A 27741-nucleotide genomic window follows, 5' to 3' on the forward strand; every position below is an offset into this window, starting at 1 on the left:
GTGATTTTCAATACCAAAATAGATCATGAGAGTAAAATGGCCAATAAATTAAAAGCTAAACTAAACACCAGGGCTAGATTTAACTTAAATATTTAAGTATGTCGCTTAAACTAAATAAATATAATAATGTAATCTCAAAATTCTGTGCACCCCTAAATGACTTTCGTGTACCCTAAAAGTTTCGTGCACCCCAAAATAAATTTCGTGTACACTAGTGTGCACCAGTGTACACCGTGCCGACCACTGGTTTAGAGCAGTAACTTTTAATACAACAGTCTGAACTCTGAACTAATCTATTACCTTAAGATCGCTTCTAAGTCATTACTAACATTTTGAACACTTTCTTCTGAATACTTTTGAACTTTCTGAAATTCCGACTGATGTTTGAAATTGACATTAGAGGCGGAAGACAACATCAGGAGTGTCAATGTTTCGGATATCATCAGCAAAGCTGAGGTGTTCATTAAACAATTACTCTGGTTGCAGAGTGTCGCGTGGTTTTTTATTTGTGGTCGTATGGTGCAGTGTTACATTTTTTAATTTTGAACCAAAGTTTTATAGTTGTTATGTTAAAAACTTATAAATGTTTGTTTGAAATGAATGCTAAGCTAATTATAGTTATTTTTTAACCTTTACAAAGTTTAACTTTTTAAAATCATCCAGGCTACAAAACAAGCCACAGTAAAGAGCTATCGAAGAAATTCAGCAAACTTATGTTATAAAATTCTCTTAGCACGTGGAAAGATTATGCCTGGATTGTGAACTAAACACATCTTGACATTAAAAATCTAACTCATCGGAACGATTTATTAGAAAATTTTTAATTTTTTTTACTTTTTTTTATAGTTTTACCTCCAAAGTTGTTATCATAAGCTCTCTTAGCTTCGGCTGATTTCAAAAAAATGCATGATTTACCACAACACAGCTTCATTTTAAAAATAAATTATTTATAATTTTGTAAGAAAACAGGTAAGCCGTACTCCGGGGACGAAAGCTTTGCAACTTAAGTGTTTTGGTTATTATTTCATTAAACAGCTATTAAAAGGCTTTTTTTAACTTTTTTGTATTATAATTTTGTATTAACCTTTGTACTAGGTTTTAAATTCCTTTGGTTTTTATACTCGTTGAAGTTGCCGTGCTGTTTGACAGGAAGCACAAGTCTGTAAAAGATGGACCGTCATTTCTATAAGCATCAACGCTCTTTAAATTCTCCCAAACTTCAAATAAATACATTCTTCGATTAGATCTAACTGTGACTGCAAAGTGTTATTGTATACCATATTTATTTATATGTAAAATAAAGGGATATTAAAATATCTCTATCTTTATCGGGTATAAATAGGTATAGCAACTTATTTTAGTTATAAAATAAACAACAAAAACTATGTACAATTTATTACTTTCACAAACGAACGATTCAAAATGGTGCGCGACGCTTAAGTTTTCTACACATTAATCTTATACGAACTTCAATGTCGATAAAAGTTGAAAATACAATATTTATGAACGTAGAAATCCTATCAAGATTGTTTCATATCGTACCACAGCTTACGTCTTCGGCCTCGAAGTCTCACGTAAGCTGTTTTATATCGTTCTATAGTTAACCTCTGCGGCCGCGCAGTCCCAAGCCAACTATTTTGTATCGTACTGCCATTCACGTCTCCGGCCTCGAAGTCTCACGTGAAAAGCTGCAACTACTTCCACGAAGGAAGAGTCGCCCCGTTGAAGCGGCCTAGGTCCGCTCCGTAGGGTAGTTGAGGTATAATAACCTATTTTGTAGATGTGCTTCATCGTTTATATACATTTTTACTCTCTCTTTTGCAGGTGGCTTGACATGTTGACAGTTGCAGATGGCTTGACTTGTTGACAGTTGCAGGTGGCTTGACATGTTGACAATTGCAGGTGTCTTGTTGCATGTTGGAAGCTGCAAGTGTTTCGGCATGTTGGAATGTGCATGTTGGAATCTGCAGGTGTCTCAGCACGGTTTTAATAGCCAGCTTACATACTCACCTGTATTGCACACGGCAATTAATGAATACAAAATTGTATTTATTTTGCCTTTGTCAATCAAAAAATATCGAGTAGAATTTAAAATATAAATTAGAGAACTGTTGTTATTATTTATTTGAAACTTATCTTTTGAAAGGAATTTTTAATTAAAAAAGTTTTAAAATTTATTCTAATGCATGCATCGACATATGGACAATTGAAGTGAAATAAGTATAATTTCACATAAATGTCCAACAGTGTATCGGTTCAAAGATTGAGGGTGAAATGACCGATAAAAAGTTGTTGTAGTGAGTTTACTTATAAATAACCTGCAAGGTTGTATGTTTCAAATACCGAATTAGTATCAAGGGTTACGCTGTCTAAAAGTTGCATTAATTTATAAACACTATCTTTTTCTTGAAGGTAATATGGATTAAGTCGGATTTTGACCTTTGTAGCACCTTTTAAAAGTTTCTTAAAATAGTTTGATGTGTAAAGTATAACTATCCTTTCAACTTTTGTAACCAGTTCATTATAATGATAAAAAATGAAACTGATTCACAAGATGTCGGTACATGAAGGACGAAAAGTTGGTTATCTTTGGTTGAAAGTCGCTCGAACAATCAAATCAGTTTAGTTTTGTCACTCAAATAAGTCAATTTTTTTTTTAGTTGCATTGCAGTATACTTTAAAATATTAATTTTTTAGGCAATTCAAACAAAAATTCAATGACTACTCTGTTGAAGTTTATAAATTGGTAGAGAACGTTTGGTATAAAGTGTACCTTTTTCATTAGGTTAATTTAAATGTAATGATTAGTTTTATTTGCTTTGGCGTTAGTTGTGTCATGTTGTTTGAAATAAAAACTGCACATACTTTTTTAATAGATTTAGAATAAAAATGTTTGCATTTTTTAGAACTATAAACTTTTGAAAAAGACTTGATCTAAATTCTTTCAGCGATCTTTAAGTTGGTATGCATAATAAATGGGAGCCGCTCATTTCCAACCCGCGATCAAATCCCACCCGGTCAAATCCTAGATCCGCTTATCGACCAAGGGTAAGGGTTAACAGTGATAGTAAACATAAATAAATAAAAATAATACAAAAATATCAAAAAGTTAAGGAATAAATAACGAACTATAAGAAAATTTTCAAGTGAAAATTGTGCGCGGGTGGAATTTAATTAGGTAAGAAATGATCGGGGGTGGAAATTTTCAATGTACTATAATAAATAGTGCAGTGATTAAAAGAAATAAGTTTTAATAATTCTGAAACATCAAACTAAGTCTATGTCAGTAGGATGCTTGTTAATAACTTTTACTCTTTAAAAGCATGTTCATATTTTTTTTCGAGTCGCACACCACGGATACGTTTTAACGTTTTGTTCAGGACTATAGTTATGTCCAGGACAATTAATAAGTTATAAATTTTCGAAACTTGGTTTCTAACTATCAAACTCCTGCCGACTGCTGCGGTCTGTAGCTTTCAATTATTTCGATAATGTTAAATTATAGTTTTATTTAAAAAAAGTTTTAACATTTTGGGTAACGACACGACTTTTATGTTAAAAAAAAAAATTTTTTTTTCGTTTTAACTGTTAGTTTAAAGTCGTTAATCGAATTCTAATATTCTTTAATAACTTTTATTTTACAAATTTAAAAATTTGTTTTACACGATAGTTTAGTCGATTATAATGATCAGTTCAGTTGTTGATTACATAAAAGTGAGATATTATCATTAGATTTTAAATAGTACTTTAATGAACTAATGACAGTAATTCCCCTAACAGCCTCTAACAGTTAAAATAAACCTAAAATAAAAAAATGTTAGTCTATTTTTAATTCAAAAAAACTAGTTAAGGGCGTACAAAAGTTGTATAAACGATTACTATTGGAGTGGTATCAAAGTTAAGAAATAAAATTATAAAAATTAATAATTATTTTTTTCTAATAACAAAGAAAATGCAAAGAAAAAAAAACTCAAAAGATTTTATCAATGTTTATTTATAAGCACTCAAAATTACTGAAAAACATTTATTTTTCAAAGTAATAGTCAAGTGTGATCTGATGTTGTTTTCAAAGTATTTGTTGAAATCACATTGTTTGTTCGTTTATAAATTTTATTTTAAGTATTTAAGTTTTACAATTTGGTCCTAGTAATACAGTTTATAAGTATTTTATATAAGGAGTTAAATTATCAAAAATCAGTTTTCAATAAAAGTTGAAATGATATCAAATTTTGTCAGAAAAAATATTAGTCTTTACAGATTATAATAAAGTGATTATGTTTATGTCCTGGACAAGACATTAATATATATCCGTGGTATATGGGTCATACAGTATGACTGGATAACTGAACGGTTTTTCTTACATCAAGTGCTTGAACCAAACTTTTGAGCGCAATTTATTTGTCAATTTTGTCAATATACAAATATTTGGACCTGGTAGTAAACAAATAACGAATATTGAGACAAAATACTAAAAGTTAGTCTGTAGAGATACTAAAAGGTGTGCAGTGCAGGCAGCTTCCGAAACCTGCAAATAATTTGCATATACACAAGATTTTGCACGAGCGTCACTTTTGCACGAGGGTCACTTTTGCACGAGGGGACACTTTTGCACGAGCGTCACTTTTGCACGAGGGGTCACTTTTGCACGAGGGGACACTTTTGCACGAAGACACTTTTGCACGAGCGTCACTTTAGCACGAGGTGACACTTTTGCACGGCGTCACTTTTGCACGGAGGGTCACTTTTGCACGAGGGACACTTTTGCACGGCGACACTTTTGCACGAGCGTCACTTTTGCACGAGGTGACACTTTTGCACGGCGTAACTTTTGCACGGAGGGTCATTTTTACACGAGGGGACACTTTTGCACGGCGTCACTTTTGCACGGAGGGTCACTTTTGCACAAGGGGATACTTTTGCACGGTCGTCACTTTGCACGCGTGGTCATTTTTGCACGGTGACCCTTTTTCACTATGACAATTTTTTACGGCAGCATTGTTGCACAACGATAATTTTGCACAACGTCATATTTTTACGATGAGTTTTTGGACAGCGGAATTTTTGCACGATGACTTTTTCGCACGGACCACTAATCTTGCATGCAGGCCGACTAAAAGTTTTTTAGCTAGTAACAAATCTGTAACATTAAAAGACACTGAAAACTAAAATTTTTGACATAGTTATATTAAAGGCAAAAAATAGAAGATTTCAAATCTTAAACAGAAAAAGTTAATGTTAGAATCAAACTAACGAAAATATAAAATAAATTTATTTATAAAAGACTCCTAAGACAGTTATTTTTTCTAACTTTAATCGAAATTCTTTAAATTTTTGCAAGTTACTTATTCGTTTTGAAATTTGTTCCATATTTCAACTGACCGATAAAAAAAAAGAATTCTGCCAAGCCTCATTATTGAAATATTGCAGCGGTTAAAGACTAATATGGTATATTTTCTTTGAAGGGATTCTATATGCTTAATATTTATTTTAAATATTGTAGGACAGATTGGTGTTTTATATTCTAACATAGGACGAGCTAAAATGAGAAAAACAAATATTAAGACTGTTTATATCCTGAGACTGACTGCTTTTTAAATCTTGAAAAGATTTAGTTGATGCAATTCGGTAAACGTATTAAATATGGTGATCCATTTAAAATTTTTAGCAATAAAATTCAAAGATCATTAAACACTTTAGTTCAATATAATTTGATATTGTTTATTTTAAAAACAAAAGTAGAGATAGTAGTTTTTTTAACATTTAGAACTTAACATTTACCAAGGTTTTAGTTTAGTTTGATTTACTTAAGCTAATCGTAAATTATATCTAAGGAATATTGTACAGTTGTTTTCGATTGGTAAAACATTTTTTTGTCATCTGCGAAAAAGCTAATGTTGCTGCTAACATCAATTTCTGAAGCTATATCTTTTATTAACTTTTTTAGCTAACTAACCAGACAGCTATAAATTTTGTAATGCGATACTTTTTTTTTCAAATTGAAAGACAGAGTAAAAAGCTTTTACTCTGTATATATGATTTAGTAGACATATTGCTTAAGAAAGATACCAACCAAGAGTATTAGCAATCTAGTAATTGAAAACAGAACGTTTAGTTAGGGAGAAAACTAAAATGTTTAGGGTATATTAGTTTGTTAAAAAATAAGATGATCAAGTATTTTTATAGAAGTTGTATGTTTAAAGATTCTGCCAAAGCTATTTGTCAAAGAAATTTTTCTGATATTTGAATGGTTGTATCTGCTACCTTTTTTGTGTATTGGTATTACAAATGAAATTTTCCATTGTTTTTGCCAGAGAACAATTAAAGATTGGTGATGTATTTGAAAAATTATAGAATAAGTAGTACGTTTAATAAAATACGAAGGAATATTATCTGGTGTTCGTACTATTTATTTATTATTTTAATTGTTTATTTATATAATAGATAAATAGTACGAACAGCAGATATTATTCCTTCGTATTTTATTAAACGTACTACTTATTCTATAATTTTTCAAAATTATAAGACAAAGTTATTTATTTCATCATTGCTTATAAAACAATTTGCACTTCTAGACTGTTTTCATCAATAAGTTTAAAAAAAATAAATTATTAACTTGTTTTTTCGTAAAGGCCTTATATAAAAATAAAGCTTTATCATAATCAGATTTTAATGAAAATTTTTTTCGTTATGCAATACTGAAAAAGCAAGTGCTATCTTAAGCTAAGATTGTTTTCTAAATTCTCACGCTAAATTAAAAGTAAATAAGAAAAATAAACATCAAGTAAAGTCTGAAATACTCTTACACTTCATAAACTAAAGTAAATATTAATTTTTTAATTTAACAATTGTTTAAAATTGAAATAAACTTAAAATATTTGTTTAACAACTATATAATGCTAATTTTTACATTAAGAGTATAAAAGTAAAAAATAATACTTAAGATTGGTGTTTTAAAACCATAATAAATTAAGTTTATCTTTCTGTTAAAAAATTAACAAAATTCATATTGTTTTTATTAAAAGTATTCAAAATTGTTTTAATTTAAAATTAGAGAATTTGTATTCTTCTAGTTTATATAAATTAAGATTATAAATATTAGTTAATGTATTGCGGTACATTATTATATTGTTCTCGTAAAACTTCAAATAAAAACTTAACATTAAAATTTCATTATAAAACTACCACATTTTATTCATTCAAAACAGTTTGCGTTGTTCAATAATTTTTGTCTAACTAAAAATTAGAAGCGTGCAAAAGTGAAGCTCCGTTCAAAATAGACTGATTGTTTAAAGTTTTCGCAGTTCATACGTATATAGGTGAAAACATAACGTTGTGCAAAAACGACGCTTAGCAAAAATGTCGCCACGAAAAAATAACGTCGTGCAGAAATTTTGACGTGTAAAAATGTCGCCGTTCAAAAATTACCCTGCGTGCAAAAGTGACGACCGTGCAAAAGTGTCTCCTCGTGCAAAAGAGTCGCCGTGCAAAAGTGTCCCCTCGTGCAAAAGTGACCCTCCGTGCAAAAGTGACGCCGTGCAAAAGTGACGACCGTGCAAAAGTGTCTCCTCGTGCAAAAGAGTCGCCGTGCAAAAGTGTCCCCTCGTGCAAAAGTGACCCTCCGTGCAAAAGTGACGCCGTGCAAAAGTGTCACCTCGTGCTAAAGTGACGCTCGTGCAAAAGTGTCGCCGTGCAAAAGTGACGCTCGTGCAAAAGTGTCGCCGTGCAAAAGTGACCCCTCGTGCAAAAGTGTCCCCTCGTGCAAAAGTGTCTTCGTGCAAAAGTGACGCTCGTGCAAAAGTGACCCGTTCCCATGAAAAAATATTATCTTCAACCTCCAAAAATTTAACAATTAAATGAATAAGAAAAGTTTGCTCTCGTAACTACATCCCTTGTATTTTAATTTTTAGTATTATTTATACACACTTTACATGCTGCCCTTTTTACAGGAGCAATCACAAAGTGTGCAAACTATTACATTTAAATAATTGGTAATAATAGTACTGGAACTAGATGAATAAATATTTGGTCAATGCCTAGGATGATTTCGCACCAAAATCAAACTGAAAATATATTATGTTCGATGTATTTTGTATTACATTAAGTTTTTAGCCTAAAAGTATGATTAAAAAAGAGGTTTTACACACGAATCGGGGCACACGCTTTTCAACATTATTTCCAGGAACTTTTTTCTATTTTATATGATATTTAATATATATTTACTAACAGGTGACTAAAAAAAAGTAAAGACGTCGTAAGGTAAGAACTTTGAGAGGTACGCACCCGCGTAAAGTACGCACTATTAAAAAAAATTATCAATAAATAATAAAGGTATTATCAGAGACGAAGACAAGCTCTTTAAAGCAAAGATAGAAAACTGTAACTACTAGTGACATTTCAACTACGTTTGACATTTTTACTATATCAAAACTTTATCGTCGAACAAAAGAAAGTTTTAGTTTTAATGAAACATGTATTTGTCTAAAACCAATTAAATTTAAAAAAAAAGTTTAGTAATATATTTAGTTAAACCAAAGTATAGTCAAACAAAGGTACGCACTATTTAAAAAAAATAACTATTTGTAATTGGTTTGGGATACTTATTTAAAACTAAATATTAAAAAACTTTTTACAGGTATTATCAGAGACGAAGACAAGCTCTTATTAGCAAAGATAGACAACTGTAACTACTAGTGACATTTCAACTACGTTTGACATTTTTACTATATCAAAACTTATCGTCGAACAAATGAAAGTTTTAATTTTTATAAAACATGTATTTGACTAAAACCAAATAAATTAAAAAAACAAGTTAAGTAATATATTTAGTTAAACCAAAGTATAGTCAAACTTGTACTAGAACTGTTTTAAATAGAAAATTAATTATTGTTATCAGTAGATAAAAATAAGAATGCAACTATTTAAAAGAAAAGAAACTCTAAAATTCATCAAACTTTTTAGGTTTAAACTAACTAAGTTTAAATAGCTTTCTAAGTTTAAACTACAAATCATTTTTTAATTAATTATAAAAGCAACTTGAATTTAATTTTTAAAACTAATTAAGTATAACAAATATGATATAGTTTTATAGTAAAGATTCTACTCAAAGTTTTTGTTTAATATTGTTTCTTTTTCGTCTGCTTTGTTTGCTAAAATTTAAATAAAAAATATTACTAGATCGTTTTTATACAATTAATTTTTTTTTTGTATAAAAATAGTTTCAAGTCTAATTAGTTCTAAAATATTTGAACATTTGTCAAATGCTAAACCTGGAAATTTCAAAATTATTTTCTTATATATGTTTATTTACCTAAAGCTTAGCTATAAAAAGCCGTTTCATGGCAATTAAGAGGCGACTGCTATGCTCTTTTTATTTTTTTTTATTATATAAGAAACAAAAGCAAAACATTGATGCTAACAATAATAGAAACGTGTACTAAAAATTTATTAACTTGTTTTATTTTCTCTAAAAGTTTATGCACGCGCAAAATTTCTTTTTTATTTAAACTAAAATTCATTAAATTGTTTTATTATATTAAAAAACTTTTGCACACACTACGTATGTGCTTGATAAAACAATAAAACTTTCAATAAATTTTTATTTTTTTAATAAGTATCTGCACAATATGTAATTTTTTCTTTATTCAACAATAAAAATTTGTTAAAAGTGTTTTATTTAAACTATAAATTGTTGCACGCATAACTATAACGATGCAAGCTTTAGTTAAAGTCATAAAAATATTAAATGAAAGCGTTGAAGATAACATTAAGTTATTAATCAGGTAAGCATTTTAAAAGAAAGCAAAGTTTAAAGTTATTTAATATAAAAACAAAAGTAAAACTTCGTTAGCTTCAGTGAAAAGCAGTTTAACCTAGGAATATTGGAAAAACAAAACAATAAAAAAAAAATATTAATAAAATAGATGTTACGTTATTTAATTAAATTTTTTTCTTCTTGTTTTTGTTAATTTATGATTTTTATATTTTAGAATTTAGTCTTAAATTTGATTAACATGACCAAAATAATGTTTTAAAATCATGCCAAATTCACGCGACTCGCGGCAAAGGGTTGAAAATAAAACAAAATATTTTTAGATACTTATTTTGAAAAAGAACAAAATAAACAACAAGTTTCATTATTTGTTACTTGAGTACGAAAATTCATTTCCGTACAAAGAAGAATAAGACTAATTTTTCAGATAACTAAAAGTTTTATGTTTGTAGTACTTAAAAGGTTTTTGTTTATTATTCGTTTTTTAGTTACATTGCTAGTTGAGTGCGGGATGTCACTCCTGTACGAATAGAATGATGTTTTTAGTATTCAATTTAAATTAATTAGTTAAAAGTATAAGATGTAACGTTAAAAAGCGTTAAATCCTGGAGATCCTGATAAGCCAAGCTTATCGGAATATATACCACATATGTTTTTGTGTTAAAACTTTATTCCGACTAACGGCGTTTCACTGCTCTCAAATAAATTTAAGTACAGATCTACGGAGTCTATAAAAAATTAACACACATTAGAAAAAAAAAACATGTATAACTATGTATAGTCTTTATATGGAATAAAAACAGAAAATTATAAAATTGTCTACAAAAAATACAAATTTAATAAAAGCAAACACTTACCTCAAAAAGCTTTAAGAACAGGCAAGTTTTAAAAAATGAAAATTAAATTGAGTTGTGCAGAAATGTTACGACATAATAAATTTAACAAATTGATCAATAATTTATGCAGCTTAAAAACATGAAGTATTAAATTTGCAAGTGTTTGTGATTATAAATGTGAATGTTGTGTAATAAATAAGTGCATAAGTAGACAGGATTTAGTTTGGTTTTAGTCAAATACATGTTTCATAAAAATTAAAACTTTCTTTTGTTCGACGATAAAGTTTTGATATAGTTAAAATGTCAAACGTAGTTGAAATGTCACTAGTAGTTAAAGTTTTCTATCTTTGCTTTAAAGAGCTTGTCTTCGTCTCTGATAATACCTGTAAAACGTTTTTTAATATTTAGTTTTAAATAAGTATCTCAAACCAATTACAAATAGTTATTTTTTTTTAATAGTGCGTACTTTACGCGGGTGCGTACCTCTCAAATTTCTTACCTTACGACGTCTTTACTTTTTAAAAAGCACCTGTTAGTAAATATATATTGAATATCATATAAAATAGAAAAAAGTTCCTGGAAATAATGTTGAAAAGCGTGTTCCCCGATTCGTGTGTAAAACCAAAAAAGACATCAAACGTTATACAATTTCAGCTTGATATATATTGGTGCAACACCATGCTAGGTAATTACAAATATTTTAAAGGCATAGAGGGGTTAACACTGTTTTCATAATTTGATCTTATTTCATATAGTTTTTACTAAGCTACAATATGCTTTTTACAAATTTAAAAAATTCAAAATAATTTTTGAGATATAGCTGGTCAAATTTGGAGGCAACAGTAGGTTCCTTATGGGAGGCACAAACTAAAACAACAAAAATAGACTATTTTACTAAAAATCTCTTTTCTCCTACGTTTTTCGAGATAACTACCTCAAATTTTCAGAAAGTGTTTCTTGCAATATTTAAAAAAGTCTGTTGGAAAGAATTAAAAAAATAATAATAAATAAAAATTTTACATGAAAAATAAACAAAATAACAGTTTTTTTCTTTTTTAATAAAATTTTAATTTTTTTATTTCTTTAAATTTTGTTCCAACCAAGTTTTCTAAATATTGCAAGGAACATTTCCTGAAAATTTGAGGTATTTATTTCAAAAAACGTAGGAGGAAATAGTTTTTAGTGATTTCTTGTTATTTGCTGTTTTAGTTTGCGCCTCCCATAAGGAGCCTTTTGTTGCCTCAAACTTTGACCCACTATATCTCAAAAATTATTTTGAATTTTCAAAATCTGTAAAAAACATCTTGTAGCTTAGTAAAACCTTTATAAAAAAAGATTAAGTTGTGAAAAAACAGTTTTACCCTTAATGCCCTTAATTATTTAATTTTAATTCACTACATAAGTCAATAAGTAATGAATCTAAAATATTCAATGTTACAGAGTAAAAATCCAAATAAAAAATGAAAGTTTAGACCTAGTTTTTGTCAAGTATTATTGGAAATTCAGCAATACCAGTCTTGGTTTAAGAAAAACAAACATATTGCACTTAGTTTTGATGCAATTTATAAATGTACTCTTTTAATCATATTATCTTTTTAGTTAAGACCTTATTTAGCCAGCTTTGGTCTAATAAGTACAAATCCTGAAAAGAACGATAGAAAATATGTTGAAAAAAAGCAAACTGGTTATGTTTATGTTTAAACATTTTTTATACATAAGTACTTTTTTGTGCACAATTAAATAAATTATACTTATTCTACTGTGCAAAACTAGCTTAAAGATTAATGCACCAAAAGTACAAAATTTTGTAAAATGTTTTTTGAACTGAGGCTCGGTAAAAAGTGGCACTCTTAAATTAAAACACACCCATTATTGCTATAAAGGCTTTATAGTTAAAGTGACTGATGTTTTTTACCTTAAAAAAATTATCTTTTATATTATAAGTTAAGTTTTTTATTGAATTGGAAAACTTTTACTTTAAAACACTGGAACAATAAACTTAGAAAATCTGGAACAAGTTCAAAAAACTAAATAGATTTTCAAAAAAAAAGTAGTGCTTGCACAGTTTTTATTTCAACATTTAGTGTAACATCATAATTACTAATTAAATCAACTTGAGTTTTTTATTTTCAACTATCAAAGTTTTAAGTAACATGTTTGTAATTTTTTATTAGTAAAGATGCAGTAACCTAAAAATACCTTGGTTTACTTTATTCTATGTTTTGCACTCTGATTAGAAGTTTATCTGGCTAATTAGGGTAGTAACAGACTTTCCATACTCTCAGACTGTTCAGAATAAGTCAGGCTAGTTCGAGATTGATGAAAAACACAAGCTTTGAATTTTGTTTTGCGAGTTTTATGCTGGTTTTGAATTTTTTCTAAATCTCAGATTGTTTTTTTAAACTTTAATTTTTATTTTTCTTACTAAGTCTTTATAGTATTGCCACAAAAGGGTTTCAACTGTTTTTTGCAATTTTGTTTTATTTTGTAGATTTTTATTCTGGCTATCAGATGCTTTGGACTGTTTAACAAAGTTTAAAGTAACTTTTGAGATATAAAAGATCAAAAAGGGTTAGCTCAATAGGTCCCTTTTATATATATATAGAAGCTGTAAACCAAAAACAAAAAAAAAGACTATTCCATACAAGTTATATATTCTTCATTTTTAACCAACCTTTTTCTAGTTTACAGTAAGTCCATCACTAACATTTAAAGCTCTTCAATGTATAATTTTATTGTATAAAAACCTGAACTAGAACTATTATTTCTAAATATCTATGCTTGTTATATCTGTTTCTCAAATGACTAAATTTAAAAGAAAAATGTTGGAATGCAATAAATTTCAAGTGTTCTGCTGAAATATGAAAAATGATTTCAATTCAGAAAGTATATTTATACTTATCCTAAATTAATAATTTAACTACAGTAACCTCTTGCATCTTTACGCACACGTGACGTTAGCACTCCCGTTTAGTTACTTTAAAATTCTAAAAAATTCAAAAAATAAAAGTTTTAATTTTTTAATACTGCACAAATTAGGTTTATTGTATATTTCAATATAAAATATGTTTTTAAATGCTATCTCACCTCTCTATAGCTTTAGTCTTTGTAAACTTATGTTCCTTAACTAATTGATGAACATTTAGTTATACCTCAGTATATCAGAAATTTTGTTTACAATAAGAGATTAAATTTCAGTTTATCCTTAAGTGGGCAAAGGTCAAATTAAAAAAGTTGTAGTAATATAAAAATTTTTTATTAAACATTTTCTTTTATCTTATGTATTTTTGTTCAAAAGTAGAAATCAATTACTATCAAATGCATTTTTTGTAAAAGACTATAGAAATGAATTTTAATATAGACATCACATTATTTCTCAATTGTAAACAAATGCTAAATTATAAATTGAATTTGCTAAGTACAATAGAATATAAGTGTTAAGTATCAAATAAGTTACATTTAGATAAAGATAAAATCTACTTCTTATAAAATGAGTAAAATTTTTCTACAAGTATTATTATTTTATATAAGTTTTAATACTTTTTTTAATAGATATATAGTTTTATCTTTTTTTTTTTATAAATAAAGTAAACAAATTGTTAAAAGTTGGAAAGTCCCCAGTCTGCTTTTAACTAGAAGCAATATCAAAAACAGCCATTACAGTAAGTATACTTGGTACCTCTCGTATCTTTACGCATTTTTTCTGTGGACACAATGTGCGTGAGAGGTTACTGTAATAATTAATAATTCTTTTCTTGTCGTTCAGTATAGGTTTAAACTAAACAAAGTATCTAATATTTAATATCTTGGAAAATACATCTTGGGGTGACACAATTTCTGTTTTTTTTTTCCAACCTTTGAGCAATGAGATACAATAATGATAAACCGCCTATGCTCTTTATAGCGTTTTATTCTGTTTTATATTTTAAAATAAACTGTTGGTATTCACTTTCCTTACTTTTAGATTTTGTTATAATTTTGTAAAAAATAAGATAATTGCATGCAAGCAACTCTTGATTTGAAAATTACTATTGGTACCTCATTTATAAGTAGAGACACCATACAGTTCGCTTGTTTACAATCAATCTAAACAAAACATAGTGGCTACAAGTTAAGTATTTATATAATTTATAGAGTTTAATTTATTTTTTCTGTATGTAGCTGAAGTTTAAAATGTCCACTGAAAATTTAAACAAAACTAAAGACCAAAAATCCCCCGAAAATGAAATGAGTCAACCCTGCAACGGCTGTATGGAACTTGAGGAACTCACTCAAATGAGAGAAAACGAACAGAAGAGACGGAAGGGGAAAAGAGAAAAATGTATAGGCAGCAATTTTTTTCAGCATCTTGCTTTCTACCCTACATTAGGATGGTCACTTATGACTGAAAAATTCAGTAAGAGTAGGTTTGAAATAAAAATAGATACAATTTACAAGCTACAAGTTTAAGAAACAATAATGAAAATATATAAGTAATAAAGTGAAAGTTTACATCCTAGAAAACAAAAGAATATGTATTTAATTATTGTTTGTTTTTAAGCAAACAAAGTAATAAGTTGAAAAATAATGGTTTACTACTTTGAATTGTTACCAAAATTTTTCCAGAAGCTTTTGAACTGCTTTTCATAAGTCAAATACTTCTAAAGATATCAGCAAAATGTTTTAATATTAAAGCTTTTTTATAAGTAGAGCCTAAAAAACTTTCAATTAATTTTTAAGATTGTATGTAATAAGTTTTATGATAAACAGTAAAGTTCATTAATTATATATATATATATTTATTTAGAATACAATAGTAAAGCTTTAAAAACACACTTTAACAATAAGTTATATGAAATAAAATAAATATACAAGTAATTTTTATGATGAATTAAAAATTTTTACATTTTTATTTTACATTCAAACATGATCAAGTATTTTAGTAAATCTGTATGAAACTGATCACTCTGAAGATTTATAAAAAGGAGGTTTGATTGGTAACAAAAAAAGTAAAAAATACTTATAAAATCATAAAATTTAATAAAAGTATGCAAAAATAGAAAAGCAACCTATTTAAATGTATTTTATTGAATTTTATAAACTTTAAGGGTAGTCACTCAGTATAGTCAAGATATCTTTAAAGTTTTAAAAATACCAGGATGACTCAGGATATTATGATTTTCAAAATTCAGAATGACTTTGGATAAAAAGCTTAGGATAGTTTTAAGATTTTTTTTATTTATTTCAGAATAGATTTATCTAGATCTTGAATGAGATTTATTGATCTAGTTTCAACACTTTGTTATTTTATATAACTTTTTTTCTATTGATTTTAAAATTCTTATTTAATTTTTTTTAGCCTTGCGGCTAGCTCTTTACTGTTCCTAGAAATAAAATTGTTTTTGCACCAAAATTTTACAAATTAAAAAAACACTGGATGACTCAAAATAGTTTAAGTTCACCCAGGGCAGATTAGCGTTTTTGACACAATCAAATTTTACAATTAGGATTTAAAGAGATAAAATAGAACAAAAATGTGTTTTCCCGTTAAAAGTTTAGAAAAATAATTGGTGATTTTTACATAAGAAAGTTTGTTTGAAAATACAATTTTATATGAATGACTGTTTAACTTGAAATGGTTTTTTGTTAGTGTTACTAGTTGATATTCTACAGAGATGTCTACAACAGAATAGATGAGTGTGTCATTTTAGGGAGAATACCTACAATGAAAACTGCTAAAAGGTTGGTGATTAATTTAAATACTAATAAAACCTTTTTGTTTATAATATACTTTGAATGTTATGTAAAGCTCAAGATTATGTCCCTTTTCCCTTGATGTTTTCAGACTGTTGGAAAACAAAATAAAGTCTCCAAAAGTTTTGCAACATACTTTCTACAAACCATAACATATTGTAAAATTCATACTTTCATTAATTGCATAATGGTAACTTAAAAAATAAATTATACTATTTAAGTTTTGATCTTGTCAGTTATAATATTTTCTAAATTAAAAAAAAAAATGTTTTCATAAATTTTGATGCAATACACCATGTGTAACTTGAGTCAAATTTTAAGTTGAAACTGAGAATGTTGGCAGCATGATCAGCTTATCCTTTTCAAAGACCTAATAAAATACACTACATTTATATAATTTTATTAATATGCTCCTATTTTCACACTGTGTTTATATATATGTATATCAATGTATATATATAATAAGGTTATTATTAAAACTTGAACACCTTCTACAGAGCTAACTTAAAGGGCTTTTAAATAATTTATTGGAAAAGTACGGTTTGAAAAGTACTGGTACAAATTGAACTGGCTGATGATTAAAGCTTTATAAAACATTAAACATTATTACGAAACATATGTACTAGTATGTATTTTTCCAATAAATTATATATACATTTATATGTAGTAAACTAAGTGTAGTTTAAATTTCAGGTTGGTTGAAAGTGAGAATGTCCGAGGAGTGGTCAGCTTGAACCAGGATTTCGAGCTGAAGAAAAGGTGGACCCCCAGCAAGGAGGTCTGGAAGAACATGAACGTGGAGCACCTGCAGCTTCCCACCAAGGACTTCCTGTTCTGCCCGGAGCAACAACAGTTCAAGCAGGCAGTGCAGTTCATTATGAAGTTTGCTGTTTATTTATTGATTGTTTTTATTTATATATTTATTTACTGTGTAAACTATTATCAAGTTTGAATTTGAGTGAGTATGAGTAGAAATGTGATATGAACATACTTGTTGAACAACTTACTGTAAGGCGTTTGCACTTTAAAATACTTGAAAAACGACTGTTGTGAGAACTTGGTTGTGAAAGCGGTCAAGTATTTTTAACAGTTTTACTCCATCTTGCTGTGAAAACTGAATTATTTTTTTTTTCATATACCTAATGCAATGCTTTTAAAACACATAAAACGTCTCATCAATTGCTAAATAGTTTCTTATTGACATAAGCTTCTGACTCTTTTTAGTTATTTCAAACATTGAAAATGTCTATCATAAGATATGTCAACCAATTTTCCCACCCCAGGCACAAAAAGTTGGGAGAATCGGTCTACGTGCACTGCAAGGCGGGCAGGACGAGAAGCGCCTCGACGGTGGCTTGCTACCTGATCCACGTGGCCAACATGACGCCTGAAGAAGCTGAACAGTACGTCAAGTCCAAGAGGGGTCACGTCTGGTTGCTGAGGGACCACAAGCTGGGCATACAGTGCTACTATGAGGACAGCAAGAACAATTTTGGTGGCGAATAGTTTTTGTGGTTGTTTGTAAAAAGACTGTGTTGGTATATGTTTGGAAATTTATATGTGATTTTTTTTTAAAAGTTTATGAGTATCTTGCAAAAAATTGTCTCTTAATTATAATTTTGCTGCTTAAATACTTGCAAAATAGTTATTTACACAAGTTTAATAAATTTTCTGGATTAACATTTTTAATTATTTAAAAAAAGGTGTTTGTATGATTGTATTTAAATGCTGCTGTTTTTTATACTGTGGTTATTTTGTATTTTTAGTAATTGAGTCTGTAATTTAAAGAAAAAGCCATTAATTCATATGCAAATAAATCAAAATTTAATTTTTAGTTTTGTAATGTTGATATTGGTTTTTAAAATTAACTTCCACTGTTATTGATTTTTGTTTAAAAATACTATTTAACTTAAGATTATAGCCATTTTTTTCTACTAAATGTTATACTGCTTCAAAATACTTTATATACTACACACTTTTGTATTCTGTAACAGTATTAAAGTTTATTATGTACAATTATAATCAATTTATTAAAACTCATTTGTGCTTAAGTTGAACAGCTACTTCTATATTTCCACATAGGTTTTTCATAAAAGTATTTGTTTAAAAATTGATATTATGTTAAGTACTGCACTGTGTTATGAATTAAACTATATCATAATTTGTTTACAAATCTTTCTAAAAGAAAAATAAGTTATTTTTCAAGTTTTGTGTAAATTTTTCAGTACATTTAATTATAAACCATTACTTTAAATTTTCTAACAGTTATGTATTTTGTAGCAGACTGTTAAGTTTTTTTTTTTTTTTAAAGTTCAGAACTGCTTTAACTTATTTATACTTTTGTGCCAAGTTTTTCTACTGTGATTTATTTTAACGTAAAACTATTTAATGTAAATTTATAGGAACAGTGCTATGTAATATATACTAAAGTTTAACATTTTTTAGTACTTGATTTTTTTCAATTACTTCATAGCAATATGCAAGCTAACAAGTTTTAAAATTATATCTAAATCAAACTTATATAACTAATTAAAAAAATCTTGAATGTGAAAATTGTATTTTTTTATTTAGTATTAATGTTCGAAACAATCAAATTTGAAAAATTTAAAAATTTGAAAAAATTCAAAAAAAAATTTGAAAATTGTAATTTTTTTTAGTTTTGATTTTTAAAACAATCAAATTAATGTGATAAATATTTACAAAAAATAAACAATCTTATTGTTTTCAAAAAAGCATCTGATAACTAGCAACATTATTGGCGAATCAGCACATAAAAAATTAATAAAAAATGCCAACTGAAATGCCGCTATGACGCCACAATGAAGTATTTGTTGGATGAGATCAGCAAGCAGCAAACCAGCAAGCTTCCCAGCTACGTGTTGAAGTTCATATTTTCCTACCTTTCCATTGAAGACCTGCTGAAATGCATGCAAGTTTGCAAGTTCTGGAACAAAATACTCTCCGACAAAAACTGCGATGTTTGGAAGTTGGTTTTGTTTGATGTAAATTATATTATTAAATATTATTATGCAAATGTTAAGTTTCTCCTAATTTTTTTGAAACCTTGAACTTCAGAAAATTTAAATTATTTAAATTCACCTTCAGTGTTGGGAGTTTTTAAAATGCTTAGAAATTAAGTACTAAAGAAAAAAATATTGTATTTCTAAATCTAAAAAAAATTACATTGAATAGATTAAAATACTAGTAATAGACAATTTTTTTTAATTTCAAGATGATTGTTTTAAAAATTAAGGAAAATATTGATTTTTAATGAAATAGTTTTTTTTTCTGTATTTGGTTTTCACATTTTATAACAAACCTAATAAGCTCGTCGCTTATATCTCAAAAATTACTTTGAATTTTGTTAAGCGTTTAAAAGTTTCTGATAGCCAAGATAAAACTATACAAAATAAGATCAAATTGTAAAAACAAGATACACCCCCTATGGACTTATGCTAAATGTCAGTATAAATTTTTGTCATATTGATATTTTCTGTTGCAACTAGGATAATGTGGTATATCAGTATATTGAGTAAGAAGTAAAATTTATAATATAGCTATTTATAATTCGTTTTATTGTTTTGAAAAAAGAATAGTCAAAGACCTTTACGATATCAAGGAGAATGAATACGTTATTTGTTAAACACTGCATTAGTACATTGAGTAAGTAGTAAAATTTATAACAATATTATATTAAAATATTTTACTAAACAAGTTTTAATCATTCAAAACAGGCACCACTACAGGAAGTGTATACCGTTGGAAGCAATAAGAAACGAAGTGTTGGTGGATCTGCACTCGTACCTCGACAGGATCAAGTCTTTCTACCACTCGTGGAGCGACGTTGATTGCTCCGAGAACATGTTTGTGCTTCCCAATGGGTTCACTGTGCACAGAAGGTAGTTGTTTTGTTGAGTTCTTTTTTTTGGGTTATTTGAATCGAAAAAATTTATGAATTTGATAATAAATTTATTGCTCTCTATAGAAGGTATTTTATCAAAACTTTTTTTTTGGTATTTGTTTATTAAAGATGCACATAAAAATTTCCAGCAGATTACGTTTAAATTGTTTTGCTCAAACTAGAAAATTAACTAAATGGTGTATATTAATTTTGGGCAGACAGAATCCCTAACAGTTTTTTTTTAATTTCCTCTATCAAAAAAATAATTTAACTATTTGTTTGACAAAGCTTATCATCAAAATTTCTTTACTTTTATTAATTTATCTAGGCTAAATACCACCATAAATCTATATTTATTTAAAATCAGTACTTACCATATACCGTGCTGTTTTTTACACAAATTAACACATCATTTTGTTCTTTTTATTCATGTAAAAAATCATTTATTATCATACATTTACAATGAAGTAATACAAATTGACGGTGTTTTAGAGAAGTCAACAAATTTATTTTTACTGAAGTTCTAGAGTGAACTTTTAAGCTGACGTCCAATTTTTTTGAAAAATTATGAAATACCTTTATTTAAAAAAAACTTGCTTCGAAAAGTAATTAATACCGGAACACTTGAATAATTTTTTTGTGTAAATTAAATTGTTATTCATAATTCTCAACTATGATGTTGAGTACATACTTCAATGACGTAATAAATAAACAATAACAAACATTTTCTTATAAAAATGCTGTATAACTTGCAAAATGTTTTATCTTGTTTGTTGTGACAAACTTTCACAGAAGCTTAAAAAAATTTTCCTTTTAAGCATAGTTTCCAGATTGGTTTCGTTTCGACCTGATTGTATCGACATACAATCACTCCACCATGATTATTTAAGTAATAGCAACCCTGCTATGAACCAATGTATTTTGTACAGTTAAAGAACTAGTACATAAAAATATTTTAAAGACTAAATACACAGGGTTCGTGCGCGTCAGGCTAAATCAGTTTTTTTTTATTTAAAAGTTTGAGAATCTCAGTTTTTCTCAGTTCAAATGCTTGAAAACTTTTGATTAAAAAAATTGAGAAATCTTTTTAAGATCAAATTGAGATGTGAATTTATTTCTAAATAAAGATTTAATTATTAAAGACAAAATCAGTCAGTATTTTTAAAAATAAATGCTTAAAACCTTTCGTTGAATCTCTAAAAATTTTAAAAGATTCTTTATTATTTTGTTTTTAGTAGATTATATAAGTCATAATTATGAAAAATCAATAAAAAAGATACAGTTAAAACATTACAATTTAGTTCAACAACTTAACTGTTTGTTTGAATTTTAATACTTGTGTAAGCGTTTCATGTTAAATTTTAATAAAACACGACAATGCAAGTCATTTTAATCTAAATCTTCTGGTTATTATGTTAATTATTGTTATGCTTAATTAAGTTGAACAATTGCGCTTAGTAACGTATATTAAATTTTTACACCAGTAATAGATTGGAAATAACACTTGTTTTAAAACTTATCACTGAATTTGTTATGTTAAGGGCATAGGGGGGAGGGTCAATCACCTTTTTCACAATTTAGTCTTATTTTATTGAGTTGTAGCTAAGCCAGGGGTCGGCAAACTGCGGCCCGCGGGCCAAATGCGGCCCTAGGGCCAAATGCGGCCCTCGAAGGATAAATCTGCGGCCCGCGAGCACGTTATTTTTTTGAATGGAATGCGGCTCTCGAGAGAAAATTTTGAGGCCCGCGAGCATGTAAATGTGGCCCGCTGAGCAAAAATGTATTTTAAGAATTTTTTTTCTGTTATTTAGTTTAGTTTGTTTAACTCGTTCTAGCCCCTGTATAACATTTTAAAAGAATTAAAAGACTTTACTACTTTAGCTTAGAAATGTGAAAAGACAAATTAGCATTCCATCAGGGTTTTTTCTCAGTTTTATAATAATTTTCTTCTTACAACAGCAAGTTATTATCTGAAAAAGCAGTTTTAAGGGTGCTTGGTTTTAGTAAGTTACTTATATAACCCGTATTTAATAAATAAAATACATGCAAATGTTTTCCATTTTGTACAAAGTTAATGAACAGTAATTAACTACGATGTCATTTATTTACAGTTTAGGTGTTTTTTCAAAGTATTTTATTCCCAAGTCTATTTTATAAATGTTTTTTTTACTAAATGTTATATTTGAGAAAGCGAAAAAACATTTAAAATTTCAAAGTAATTAGAAATAATGTTTATTTTATTTTGGTTTTGACACGTTTAGATTTTTTAGAAGTTTTCTGTGCACTTTAAATAAATTCCTATTCAAAAATATATACAAAGATGCTCATATTTTAAACCACTTTTTATCAAATAACTAAGTTAGATCAAGTTTTGTATATGCATAACTTTCTAAGATTGTTGTTTCTACATGTAATATCTTATTGAGTACAACCACATTATAAACAATATATAAGACACAAATTAAAATAGTTTTTGTCTGGTCTATATTTTCATTTTACAAACAATTTTTTTTGGCAAATTAAGTTAATTTTTATGCATTTCATACTGATATAAACAGTTGCTGTTTTTTGGAAATACATATTTAATATAAACTAGATTTGGGTATGGTAAATTTATTAAGTTTGTACATTGTTTATCAATATAGTTCAAATTCAAGCAAATAAACAACTAAACATTGCAAAGCACTCAGACTATGACTGATTATTTTTTTAGTTTTGGATTGAATTGCCTTTTGTATACTAAAATATCAGGCTAGTTTTGTGTCACTCAAGCTGGCTTTTTTTTAAAGAATGGCAAATTAAACTAATGATGTATGTTTTGTTTGATCTACAACGTTCGTTTTCATTATAGTATATGTTAAATTTAAAATCTTGGACCTGATATAATTTGAAGTATTATTAATTTAATAGTGTACACATAGGTGTGAACAATCAGTGTTGCTAAAAAACTTGAAACCCGGAAAAGCTTAAAATTTGACAATTTTGCTTAAAAAGTCTAAAAATACTTGAATTAAAAAACTTTTATACATGTAATGTAGTAAATTTTCGTTTTGGCACATAAAATCTACCATACACATGTTTTTTTAATAGAAAACACATCTAAAGTAGCTTAACAGTATTTTTAAGTATTGTTATGTTATTTAAGACAATTATTTTACCTTTAATTTTATTTTATACTGATAGTAGAAGCAAAAAATTGTATTTTCAAATACCTTATATTGGTGCATCGCACCTTTGTTTTAAAATGTCTTTGCCTATATTTGTGCTTTGCATTGAACTAAACCTAGAAAGTTTTCTAAAATTTCAAAGTTAGTAAAAACACCTCTAGTAGAACGTAGGTATTCTATTAGAATCTATATATTATAAAAAAAATTTGTAGTATCAGTACTCTCGTCTTAACAGATTGATTAAAGTCCTGATTTTATATATGCGGCTTTATAATCTTCAGACATTTCCTAAACAAGACTTCTTGTTGTCATTGAATAAATAAGTAAAAATATTTTGCTACGCCAACACAAATTCTTAAAATAAGTTTAAAATTCTAAAGGGTAACTACTTTTTAGTAGTTAATTTTGCTACTTTATAATTTGCCTAAAAAAATTTTACTGATAAGTCTGTAGTTACTGAAAATAATCATGTGCTTTGTTGCAACTGACTTAAGCGATTTTTTTTTCTTTTTTATTTCTCCGAAAACTCCTAACTAACGTTTTTTAATTCTTGTATCTCGTCTTATATTTCACATTTACACTTTTTATTATTTTTAAAAATTATATTATGTCAATATTATATATTTTTATTACAGAAAAAGATTGCTATTTTGCTTAATAAATTTTTATACTTTATTAATGTCTTAATAACATTTATATTTTTGTTAGAAATATTTAAGAAACTTAATTGTCCAATAAGCTGACTTATAATGCTTGTTTTCTTTATTTTCTGAATTTTTTTTAAACAGCGTTGTTAAACACACAGGCTAGTTTAAAAATTTGAAAAACTTAAACTATATTAAACCTATTAAAGAATATTTTTATGTCTGTAGTGTAGCTAATTAGTTGTTTTTTTTCTTGTCATCTTAAATATTGTGTATTTTTTTATATTGATGATGTTTTAGTTAAGTAATAAACCTTGATTAACAGCAAATTTTTAACTTTAATAAATTTAAGCTGGTTTCATATAACTCAGACATATTTTGCTTTTAAAGTGGCAACCATGAAAAAACTAATTAATTACTAATAATGTATTTTATTAAAGTATTTGACCATTAATTATGTTAAAGAATTTATTTTAGCTTTTCTATAATACAAATAGGTATTAGTTTTATTTAATTATCTAACTACTGATTTTTAAAAAAAGTGAAGACGCAAAAATTTTAGACGCAAAAAATTATTTTTAAATGTTAATATTTTTAAAATATGAATAAGTGGTTCATAGTATAAAAAATGTATAAAAATATCTCCCCCCCCCCCCAAAAAAAATGTTTTTCAAGCTCGGTTTTTATAGATAGTTAGGTTGTAAGTAAAAAAAAAATCAAGTTAAATTAGCTGTGTTTATAAGTGTTTAAGATTGCTAATATTTTATTAAAACTTAAGTCTATTAGTTAATGTAATTTTATTCCAATTAATATTTATAATTTAATTTTAACCTATGTGTAGCTAAAATTCATTTAAAAATATTAAAGTAAGTAGAAGTAAAAACTTTCTGTAGAGTGACTAAAACTAAAACCATAATATTATTCAAATGTCACTAAAACTGCGGCCCACGAAGATTTTAGGAACTTGAAATTTGGCCCGCGAGTACCAACTGCCTGCCGACCCCTGAGCTAAGCTATGAGTTGCTTTTTGCAAATTTTTAAAGCTCAAAATATTTTAGAGATAAAGCTGGTTGAAGTCGGAGACTACAATAGTACTAATCAAGACCCCCATTACCTAAAATGACTTCTAAAGGGGATTTTCCTTACTTTTAAAAAATGTCAGGCCAAATTGGTCTCAGTCAGGCTAAATAAAAAAAAAATTCGCACAGTTTTAGAGGTTTATACAGTTTTTTATAATTTTATCATACAAAATAAAATTGTTACAAACAATTGCAATTGCTGATGCAATAAACTTATGAGTAGCAACTTGTACAAATGTATTAGTAAGTAATGATGCATTAATGATTTATTAATTGAAATCTTTAGGTTTTAGTACTTGTAATTTTATTTTAAAAGTTAATTACTTATTGTTGTTTTGATTATTACCAATAGTAAAATTTTATAGCACTTATACAAATAACTTCAAAAGTTTCCTCAAAAATTTTTGTGGAAAAAGCATCTTGTGGGTTCATTTTTTGTTACAAAAACTAAAGTAAACTTTAAAATAATTTTTATATTAAGTTTATTAATAATTTTACACCAGTGCCGTGGTTTTAAAGTATCATACAGTAAATTGAAAAACTTCATTGGAAAGGATTACAAGAATAATGCACAAATGAAATAGCACCACATTGTTTTTTTAGCTGATTTAAACAGTTAGAAAACCTTTTTTATTTTATGTTTAATGTTTTTACTAAAAATTTAACTAGTTGGTGACAAGAAAGGTTGTAGCTTTAAAAATTATAGAACGAAATCAGAAAACCTGGAAGTGAAAAACCAGTAGATGCCACAGACTATAAAATGTGCCTTCAAAAAATCAGTGGCCACATAATTATTTTGTTTAGTTTAACCAAAATTTCACAGGGAAGAAAACCTCCAGTTATATGAAATAAGATATAAGAACAACTTTCAATATAATCAAAAAAAAATAAATTAAAAATAATTCTGAATGTTTTCCACTGTATTTCTAATTTATTTCATCACTCATTTTTTTTCAGGCCCGAGGCGCAGTGCACGGACCTGGTGCGGGGGAAAACCGGGTTTTCGTGGGGCCGCCACTCGTGGGACATCTGGTGGAAGGGGCCGGTGGGCACGGTCGCCATGGTCGGGGTTGCCACGCAACACGAGATCAAGCGGTTGTCAGGGTACAAACCACTGCTGGGCGGCAGCGGGGAGTCGTGGGCGTGGAACTTGGTTGACAACCACGTGTACCACGGGGGCAGGAAAATAGGGAGTTACCCGAACTCGAAAGCAGGAAATCACCTTCAGAGATACAATGTTCGTTTTGGTTTATGTTGGTTTGGGTTGTTTTTATATTTTTTTAGTCTCAAAATATTAATTGTTCATTGAGTAGAAACTCGAACCAGTTTAGAAAAATCTGCAAAAGTCAAACAAGTTTTAATTATTTATCAAACAGGCTTGTTTTTAAGAATTTAAAGTGAGCTGTTCTTTTAAAAAACAGGTGTTTTGTTTCTTGATGATATGTCATTTTGTTTTTGTAATGATAATTTGAAGTATTAAAATTTGATTAGCAGTAATAATTTTTTACTGTTGCTATTTTTTTCAGTTATTTCTCAAATTATGGCTGGTTTTTTTCAACCTTGGTTAAAGTTTTGTTTTAAAAACTATAAAAGGCTTGAAACTTAAATAACTAATTATTGTGTAGTAATTAATGTAAACAAACTTACCAACACAAAACTTAATTTATTAGCAAAAATTAGCAATATATAACTTTTAACTAGTATAAAAACAACATATTAACACTTTTTTTATGTAATTTAAACTTCACTGTTTCGTGATGATTTTGAGTTTTTCAATTCGCAACCTGATTTTATATTTTACTGTTTAAACAAAACTGTTTGCAATAAGTATATAGATAAAAAAAAAAAGGTTTCAAAAATGTTTATTTTATTTTGAAAAAAAAAGTTGATATCTTTTTCGTTTTGTGTTTTAAACTAAAAAAAAGCTTTTAAAAACAAATTTCAGGAGGAGAAAATCACGGTCATTCTGGACATGGAGGACATGACCTTGTCGTTCGAAACGCAGGGTTGCAAGTTCCTGGGGGTCGCAGTGGAGGGGCTTCCCCGCGATAAAAAGCTCTTTCCCGCCATTTCCGCGGTGTACGGCAACACCGAGGTCACCATGGTGTACAAGGGGTATCCCCTAGACGGGTGAAAATAAATAGAACTAAGTTTGAATACATTTGGAAAAACTTTGTTAACCTTCGTGTACATCTTAAGATTCTTCAAAGGTGAAGTCTTAGATTTAAAAACATTTATCAGCATTTCTGGACTTTTCCAAAGTTAATATTTGTTAGAGAGTGGTAAATTTATTTATTATTTAGCAAAGTCAAATACTGTGTGTTGTAAATGTGTGCATGTTCTATTTAATTAATTTATTATTCTTTTGCTGCTTATAATTTTTATTATCTTTTTAATAATAACTGTGAAAAGAGTTTTCTCTAATAGTTGACTATAAATTAGAGTATTTAATATCTTTTTCAATATTAATTTTTGGAGCTTTTTTTTTAAGTTGAAGTTTTTAGAGTTTTCAATTATGGTTTTTTTTTTACTTTGATTAAAATTAACTGTTTTTATTTGAAGCTAAACTGATTTTATCATAAATTATTTCACATTTCAATCAAGGAGCTTAA

General features: G+C 27.7%; 2 protein-coding genes across 2 annotated transcripts; both read left to right on the forward strand.

Moving 5' to 3' along the window:
• The first annotated feature begins 14772 nt into the window (after positions 1-14772).
• On the forward strand, positions 14773-18007 carry LOC145834519 (phosphatidylglycerophosphatase and protein-tyrosine phosphatase 1-like). The gene is made up of 4 exons (XM_082941965.1): positions 14773-15011; positions 16258-16326; positions 17032-17220; positions 17622-18007. The coding sequence occupies exons 1-4, from the start codon at positions 14779-14781 to the stop codon at positions 17842-17844; spliced, it is 714 nt and encodes a 237-aa protein (XP_082798091.1). The 5' UTR covers positions 14773-14778; the 3' UTR covers positions 17845-18007.
• Positions 18008-19112: 1105 nt separating this feature from the next.
• LOC145834414 (F-box/SPRY domain-containing protein 1-like) lies at positions 19113-27713 on the forward strand. Its single transcript, XM_082941839.1, has 4 exons — positions 19113-19324; positions 20073-20237; positions 26087-26366; positions 27075-27713. Exons 1-4 carry the CDS (start codon positions 19158-19160, stop codon positions 27261-27263), a joined length of 801 nt encoding a protein of 266 aa, XP_082797965.1. The 5' UTR covers positions 19113-19157; the 3' UTR covers positions 27264-27713.
• Positions 27714-27741: the final 28 nt, after the last annotated feature.

Source organism: Thalia democratica, chromosome 4 (assembly GCF_965202585.1).
Source record: "Thalia democratica chromosome 4, ktThaDemo2.hap1.1, whole genome shotgun sequence".
Lineage (NCBI taxonomy): Eukaryota > Metazoa > Chordata > Thaliacea > Salpida > Salpidae > Thalia > Thalia democratica.